Raw genomic sequence first — 9,095 nt, forward strand, 5'->3', positions numbered from 1 at the left:
GAGGGGAGAGGGGGACCTCCTACATCCCCGAGGGGTGGGCTCCACTGTGCCCGCGAAGGTGAGCGGGAGGCAGGGGGGCGGTCGGCGGACGAGAGGAAGGGCAGACAGGCGGTCACGGAGGTGAGCATGGAGGCGGACAAGGAGATGAGAGCCTCACCTGGGTCTGTTCCTCGCTGAGCCCGACCTCGGCGGCGATGAGGAGCAGCGTGGTAGGGTCTGGGTGCTTGTTCCCCTTGTTGAAGCTGCACTCCAGGTGGTCCACCTGTTCCTGCGTGAGGCCGTTCACTTTCTCCGTGGACATGGTCTCCGTGGCCACTAGGTGGGGAGAAAAGTACAGGGTGGGGGCGGCGTGAGACTGCAGCTGGAAGGCCGGCTCTGGGCGCCCCCCGGGGTCCGGGGGAGGGGACGCGGACCGCTGGGCGGCTCTTTGACCTCCGAGATCCCAGACGTCTGCTCACACCCCGGCACCAGATCGCAGCCCCGAGGCCGGCTCGGGGCGGGGCGGCTCCCCGTGGAGCCCAGCCCTCGGGGATGTAGGAGGTCCCCCTCTCCCCTCCCCCCCGCTCCCGCCCCCGCTCCCGCCCAGTCTCACTTCTGCGGGCCCAGCTGGGCAGGAAAAGGGCTGTCCACACTGCTCCCGGAGACTGCCCCGAATCCTCTCCTCCTCCGAACCTTCTCCTGCCTCCCGCTCACCTTCGCGGGCATTTATCCCAGACCCTGCCTTGGCCCTGGGGCAGTGAGCTGGAGCCCAGAGGATGACTCAAATCTCCCTCCTCTTTAAGGAGCAGGGCTGAGGTGGGTTATAAATCCGCCTTTCAGAGCCTTTTTCGCCAACGAGAGGAGGGGAATCATCCCTCTAAGAAGGGAGGGCGGGCAGAAGGAAGAGGTCCGGGTTTGGGAACTAGGCAAGAATAGGTACGCTTTGGACATTTCCCACTAAAATCGCTTCGTGGCTTCCCCATCATTTGGCATGTGGTGGGCGCTGCTCCAGGTCTCCACCGCGCCAAGGAACTCAAGAGTTGTAAGCTAGCAGGTTTTGCACCGGGGCAGTCGTCCAACCGACCAACGCTCATAAAGTGGCGTGTTTTGCGGGCTAGGTGTCGGGGACATGCAAAACCAAAAGCCTGGCGGGAGCTGGGGAGAGCAGCGAGCGGCAGACAGAACACCCTGGAGCTGGGGGAACAAGCTCCTAAAACCTTCCGTTTGTATCTTTTCATTGTGAACTTCCCTTAGCCGCTGCCACCTCCCCAAATTTTTGTATCTAGTAGTTCTTTTAGAAGCTTTATTCCCTTGAATCAGTTTTCACTTCTGATCCACATGGGTTGTGTGTCTCTGGGCAAGTTACTTAATTTCTCAGTGACCTGGGCTTCTCGCTAGACTTAGAAGTTGCTAAGCAGGTACTCATTTCATTGGCAGGATGCAATGAAATCACGGTTTTGCCCTTCCCCACAAACCCCCCTAATAATTTCCTAGTCCACTCGATGGGATTGTTGGACAATGCTTAGAATGTACAATGGTCAATAAGCCTTCTTCATGAGGTGGCAAGTAGAAGAGTCTATACAAACTAGCGGGGGTGGGGGCAGTGTGTATGGGGCAGCTGACATTGAACGTCACGCTCATCTGAATTGCTCAAAAAGAGGGGAACAACGTACACACAATTGGGCACAGAAATACATTCCACCCAATGAGGAGACGGGATAGAAAAGGGAGAAGGGGGAAGGGGCAATTAGATGGATGGTAGTTTAAGAAAGGGATTAGTACTAAGCAAACAAACATAAAATGTACAAAAATATTTATAGCCCTTTTTTGTGTCAAAGAATTAGAAACTGAAGGGGTGCCCATGAATTGGGGAATGTCTGAAGTAGTTATGGTTATGTAAATATGATGGAATACTATTGTGCTATAAGAAATGATGAAGGGGATGGCTTCAGACAAAGCTAGGAAGATTTTTATGAACTGATGAAGAGTGAGGTGAACAGAACCAGGAAAACAATTTATACACTGACAACAGTATCATAAAGACAAACGACTTTGAAAGACTTGGGAACTCTGATCAGCATAATGACCAACCATTGAGTCCAGTAGATTCATGATGAAACATGCTACCTAAATCCTCATAGAAAAGAAATTACTCAGTGCAGAAGATATACATAGACAAACACACTGTCATCTATCTATCTATCCATCCATCCATCCATCCATGTATACACATACACATATTTTTACAAAATGGTCAATGCAGAAATTTTTTTCTTGATTATGTATGTTTGTAACAGGGTTTTTTTGTTCTTCTCCCACCCCTTAATTGGAGGAAAGGAAAAGCAGAGAAGTGTATTTCTGCTTATTAAAAATAAAATTTAATTTAAAAAGTAACCAATGGTAATAATAGGGATTTCTCTAGGCTTAGGTAAGAGTGATAGTATTGTGAGATCTTCCACAATTTTGTGGTCATAAGCTCTTTAGCCTCTCTCAATTCAACAAATATTTAAGTGCAAAGCAATACTTGTAAAGCATGGGGCATATAAAGACGAAATGAAACAGTTCCTACCCTCTAGGAGTTTACATTCAATTTGGGGGACACAACATGAATATAATGTACAAGGAAGATGGAGGCAGAGGGCACTAATAACTGGGGTGGAGAGGGAAAGCTTCAGGGTACTAGTGGCACCTGGATTGAGCTTCCAAGAAAGACAAAGTTTCAGAGAGATGAAGAGGATGTAATGCAGTCTAAGCTTGGGGTAGAGCTTGTGGAAATTCATGGAGAAGACAGATGTATAATTTGATGAATAACTGGGACTTCAGTTGGGCTGGAATGTAGAGTTCATGAAGGGGAAAAGTATAAAATAAAGCTGGAAACATCTTTCCCCCAAATGATATTAAAAGTGTCTGTGAGAATGATTCTTGAGTGGCAGCACAGGAGCCCTGAGAAGCCACTGTATTTCTGAGTTAGAATGTCCCTATTCCTCTTTGATCACTCTCCTCTTCTAGATGTTTTTGAGCCTTATACTTCTAAATTCATGGAGGACTGGCAAGATGACTAGCTAACAAAGCTATCCAGGAATATAAACAGTCCATCTATTCATGCTATTTTGGATCTGGAAAAGACCTTAGTGATCATCTCAAAGTCAGATATGTTCTGCCATTTTGCTAAGACATAGAATTTAAATAAAATCTGCTGTAGCTCTTAAGTAAGGATAATGACCACAGAAAACCACTAGTCTGGTCCATATAAGAAGGTGAAGAACTACTGTCCCTATTTTTTCTCATATAGGAAAGCTACAGCAGGAACCAAATGCCACCTAAATCTCTTGAGAAGACGGGATGGATGATACTCTGCAAGTAGATGTGTGTGTGCACGTATGTGTACATGTGTGTTGTGTATGTGTGCTTTTCTTGCAAAGATGACAGATGTGTGGCATGCATCTCAGTGACTTCTTGTGGAAGAAAGCACCTAGCCTGCCAAGACTACAGGAGTCATTGAAGAATCCCTGATCCTTTAGGGATGTTCAGTGTATTCAAGAAATCCCAGACAGCCATTCCTAAATCTAGCTGCTTTTCTTGCTACAAAGCTCTGTTATAATTATGTGCCCTCCTGCTCCAGCTTTGTCCTTCTTTGTCATTTGACTCCTGGTTTATAAGCGAAGGGTCACTAATGTTCATAAATCTGATCAGGTGCATTTTATTGCATTAGATTTCTCTGGTTTCCTGTTGCAGTACTTTGTATTAGATTTCATGAGGGAGGCCCTGGTTCTTTTAAAGGGACTCATCCAGTTAGTTGGACTAGCAGGATTGATCTGATCAGGATGGCAGAGAGGTGGAATCAATTCCAGCCATCCATTTCTACAAGCACCCCTTTTGGACAAGGTTTGCTACTGACTAAAAACAATGAAGAAGGAGGAAAGAAGAGAAAAAAAATTGTCAGAGGAAATGGGTGTGGACATTCTAAACTGCAAAGTCTGTTCCACCTTTTACCACAGCCCAGGCTCTTTCCTTGCAGACTATATTTGATGATCAAATGTTTGCTTTTTCTTTTCTTTTTCCTCCTTTTAAGATGAAACAAACAAACAAATGAGTCCAGTAACTTTGACCCCATAAAACAAGCAATGATAGTGTATATCAAAAAGATAAAATCATCAACAAGAAAACAGTTTAAAAGTTTGGTTTTGTTGGAAGTACTACAAACAATTTGGGCTGAAAAGGATATTTTAAAAATCAGTTTTAAAGAGACAGTTTTTATTGTAGCGGGGGTGCTGTTAGGCATTTAAAAGATGAATTGTTATAATATAACAGTAATGTGATAATTCAATGTTAATAAAGTACAATTAATAATACAGCTGGGGGTAGGATTGGGTAAGGTGATGAGGGCCTATAGTGGTGGCAGTATCAGAGGAGAGAAGGGGGTAAATAGGAGAGATGTTGCAAAGGTGAAATCATCAGGCCTTGACAATAGATTAGATATGAGGGGGTAAAAGATGGTGAGGAGTTGAGAATGACTCCTAGGGAGTCATGAGGGACTGGGAGGATAATGTTGCCCTCTATAGTAACAGGGAAGGTAGGAGAAGGGGAAGGTTTAGAAAGAAAGATAATGAGTTCATTTTGGACAGGTTGAGGTGTCTGCTGGACATCCAGTTGGACATGTCTGAAAGGCAGTTGGACATGTGAGATTAAAGGTCAGCAGAGAGGCTGGGGCAGTATATGTAGATTTGAGAATCCTCGGCAAAGAGATAGTAATTAAGTCCATGGGAGCTGATGGAATCACCAAGGGAAGTAGTATGGAGGGAGAAGAGAAGAGGGCCCATCCCAGAACCCTGAGGGACACCCCCAGTTAGAGGCTGTGATCTGGATAAGGATGAAACAAAGGAGACTGAGAAGGAGCAGCTGTCTGCTGGGTAGGAGGAGAACCAGGAGAGAGGGAGGAAAGAAGGAAGGAAGGAAACAAGCATTTAATAAGTGCCTATTACATGCTGGGCACTGCTAAGGACTTTATCATTTCATTTGATCCGCATGACAAAACTGGGAGGTAGGTGCTATTATACTCTTCGTTTTACAGTTGAAGAAACTGAGGCAGACAGAGATTAACCAAATTGCCCAGGGTCACACAATGTCTGAGACTGAATTTGAACTCAGGTCTTCCTGACTCCAGGACCAAGAAGATTCCATTCTCCTTAATAACCTGGAGATTGGGGTGATGTTCCTTGAGTTCCTTTACCTTATATTCAAGGAGGCAACTTTGACTACTTTGAGTGGTCACTTGGCTATGGCAATAATGGAAACATCACCCCCTCTGCATGGAACAGTACTTCCGCTAAGGCTTGGTCTGGCTGGTTGGTGAGGGGGCCTAAGATGCTAAGGACCCTTGGAGTTGTATTCCTCCCCAGTTCAGGAAAAAAGGAAGCTTTTTGCAGGATCAAAAGTGAAGGGTGAAGTTTTCTGCCAACAAAGCAGTTTTCTAAAACTCTCAAGAAAAAAACCCCAGAGAAATGAAGGGTTTCACCCCAGCCACGCTGAGCAGCCGGGAGGCAGCAGTGGTAGCAATAGGGCTGCTGGCAGAGTGGTTTTGTAATGGCAGTTTGGTGGCTCCCCTCGTCCAGTCCATACCACTAGATACTGGAGAAGTGAAAACTCAAGAAAGGAGCAAGTGCCAAAGGATAAGGTTTTCTTTTTTCCTTTTTAAATCAAGAGTTATTGCTCAGGTATCTGGGGCCCTGAGAAACATACAGATGTAGGGGAATGTGAAAGAACTAATGGTCTTTACCTCTCTCTGCCTAAATCCATCTGGATGTGATTGGCACCCAGTCCCAAGTGAGTTCCTCCAGTCTGCTCAACACTGCGTCTCTCCACTCATTTCTCATAAATACCTGTGGTTGACCCAGGCCTGTGCATTTCCTTGTGTTTACTGGTTCATAGCAGAAGGGAATGGAGAAGCTCTGTGAGCCACACAGGAGAGTAAACTTTCCAAATGCAGAACTGGGACCCTAACCCAAATCCTTTGTCGGCAGGACACTAAGTGCTTTTTTTTAATTTTTCCCTTTCTGTAGAACTCTTGAGGCTTGAGACTTGGATCCACATTTGTAAGATGTGATTAACTATACCAAATATGGAACTATTGGCTAGCGGCAAGCCTGGTAAATGCCAGGATTCCCAGCGGAAAACAACAGAGTGAATACAAATGACTGAGTAAGGAAGAAAAGAGGAGAAAAGGGAAATATTTCAGAATGTGCCCTGGATTTCAAATACAGTGTTAATGTTGAATCAAATACCCTTAATAATGTCCCTTAGTGGGTGAACTGAGTTCTCATGCCATGTAGTGTATCAGCTTGAAGCATTTTCACAGAGACAAATTTTCCTTTCCCTTCACAGCATTATTGTCAGGTTGGGCAAGGGTAGGATTGGCTCCATGTTGTAAATGGAGAGATAGAGTCACAGAGAAATGATTTGTCCAAAGTAATATAGGCAGAGACAGAAACAGGACTCAGAATAGGGAATTCTAGTATGATGTCAGGGGGACAAAATCTCCTCTAATCCTTCCATATCTCTCACTCTCCTGCTTCATGGATGCTTGAAATTCTGCCAAGATGGTTCATTACTTTAGTTTAAGATTTAATCCCTGTTAAAATGCAACCTCCCTTCCCCAAGTGAGACTATGTCATCTGTTATTTACACTTTGGAAGAAAGCAAAGAAATGGTTGTGCATTAAGGTAGGAGATGAGGGTGAGTATCACCACTTTCAACCATCCCCCATTTCAGTTTGGACAAGGGCCATAGTTGATCTTGGCTACTGTTAACAGTCCAGTATTCTTTCCCCTAGTCTATGCTGTCTCCATCAGTTCTCCCACCTAGACCTTTAGCCAGTCTCTCAAAAGAACTTTTTTGCTCTCTTTCTTAATGAGGTTTCCTTCAGTATTTTTTTTATTTTTATTTTTTTTTAAAGCAATTGGGGTTAAGTAACTTGCTCAAGGTTACACGGCCAGTTATTATTTCTGGGTGTGGTGCTGGGTATCTGAGCCCGGATTTGATCCAGGTCATCCCAACACTGGAGCCGGTGCTCTTACTCGCTGAGCCACCTGGCCACCCCTAAGCAATTGGGGTTAAGTAACTTGCTCAAGGTTACACGGCCAGGTGTTTCTGGGTGGGTGCTAAGTGTCTGAGCCCAGGATTCGATCTCCAGGTCTTCTCAACACTGGAGCCGGTGCTCTTACTCGCTGTGCTACCTGGCTGCCCCGGTTTCCTTCAGTATTGAAGGGAAAAGAAAGAGAATTCATCTCCCTTTTCAGGCTTCATTTTACAGATGAAGGACTTTGAAGCCACTATAAGGCAGTTGCATATCCTAGGTAAGATCTAAAAGTAGGGTTCTCTGTATATCTACTTTGAGGCTTTCCTGTAACAGACCCAATTTGACTTCTCATAAAATATATATATATAAATGTTTTCAGTGCATTGATCTGTTGTGCTGATTTTTTTCTCTCCCTTTTCTTTTTATCTTTAAAAATGTTATTTGTTATATGTGATGTCTCTCTGGGAGAGGGAGAAGGAAAGATACTTGGGAAAACTCCAAAGATGTAAAAAAAAGACATCAATAAACCTCTCTCTCTCTCTCTCTCTCTCTCTCTCTCTGTATACACACACACATATATATGTATGTGTGTACACACACACACACCTTTATCCAAAAGCAGAATTTTCTAGCTCTAAAGTCTGTATTTAAGGACATACATCGTCCCTCATTGTGACCTCCTTCCCAATAACCCCCACAGGATGCATCTCTGCAGCTGCCTACTTTACCCCTAACTCTAACCCTAATCCTGGCTTTGATGAAGGCACACACAATTCAGCATGTTGGTTCAATCTCACAAGGTGAGGCCAGAAGCCAGCAGAATCATAACTCCGCCCATTTTGCCTAGCATAATGGAAACAAGAATCCACAGCATTGCCTGCTAATACACAAGTGAGTAAGGTATGCTGTGTCCTCACAGAACATGTTGCATATTGCTTGATAAAAAAAAGAAGAGAGGTGTCAACATGTAAATGAGGAGGAAGACATGCCATTCCCCTTGGTCATCGGTAACCTTATCATCAGCTCCTGTTCCCACAGCTTGTCAAGCAAACACACACGTCAGATTTGCTGATGACTCCACACAGTTTTCAAAGTCCACCACACTTAGCAATAAATCCCGTTGGTTTAACAGCTTGAAGTTCTAGGGAGCTTGGCTGTTTGGCTCAATTAGTATTAATCTTGCCTGTTCCATTTATTCACTTGTGTCCTTGCTGCATGCACTGACCATTGGACTGTCAGACTGACTGCCCCTTTACTGTGCCTCCTTTAATCATCAGTCAGTCCTTCAACCAGCATTTATTAAGTGCTTACTGTGTTTGTCCCAGGCACTGCTAAGCACAGGGGACTCCAAGAAAGGCAAACATATGGCCCTTGGCCTGAGGAAACTCACATTCTAATGGTCAAGATGATATACAAATAACTATGTGCATACAAAATATATAGAGAATAGATGGACGTTATCTTCTCTTCAGAGGAGAAGGCACCAGTAGTGGGTATGTGTGTGTGTGTTTGTGTGTGTGTGTTGAGGGGGAAGTAGGGGCAAGGAACAGGGATACCTGGAAAGGCCTCTTGTTGGGGTGAGATTTGTTCTGGGTCTTGAAGAAAGACATGAAGCAAGAGGGTAGAGATAAGGAAAGAACACATTCATAGCTTGGCTGCAGTCTAACTATAAGCTCAGCAGAACTGAGGGTTTTTCATTGAAACTTGGGGAAAAAATAATCTTGGCCAGGAGCTAGAAAATAAAGGTTCTAGGTCCAGTTCCTATACTTACTAGACTAGGAATCCCGAGCAAGTCACTGAATTTTTTTTTTTTTTGCTTTTTGGAGGGGGCAATGCAGGGCATTTGGGGTTAAGTGACTTGCCCAAGGTCACACAACTAGCAAGTGTTAAATGTCTGAGGCCGGATTTGAACTCAGGTCCTCCTGACTCCAGGGCCGGTGCTCTGTTCACTGCACCACTTAGCTGCCTAGATAGATAAATAGATAGTAGTATGTGTATATATATATATATATATATATATATATATATATATATATATATA

At 44.5% G+C, this 9,095-nt stretch overlaps 1 protein-coding gene across 2 annotated transcripts in view; it reads right to left on the reverse strand.

The window, feature by feature from the left end:
* HOPX (HOP homeobox) overlaps positions 1 to 9,095 on the reverse strand; it is a 37,288-nt gene that overhangs the window by 10,660 nt on the left and 17,533 nt on the right. The window contains exons 1-2 of one of the 2 annotated variants that reach the window (XM_069105287.1): positions 593 to 718; positions 158 to 315 (exon numbers count right to left, since the gene is read on the reverse strand). In XM_069105287.1, coding sequence (XP_068961388.1) covers positions 158 to 315; position 593 — 159 coding nt within the window. In that variant the 5' untranslated portion in view covers positions 594 to 718. Of the gene's footprint in view, positions 1 to 157; positions 316 to 592; positions 719 to 9,095 lie in introns of those variants that run through there. The other variant, XM_069105288.1, reaches the window with a different exon arrangement.

The sequence above is a fragment of the Petaurus breviceps genome, unplaced genomic scaffold, assembly GCF_028583685.1.
Source record: "Petaurus breviceps papuanus isolate PSGF00001 unplaced genomic scaffold, PetGlider_PUasm1.0 76, whole genome shotgun sequence".
Lineage (NCBI taxonomy): Eukaryota > Metazoa > Chordata > Mammalia > Diprotodontia > Petauridae > Petaurus > Petaurus breviceps.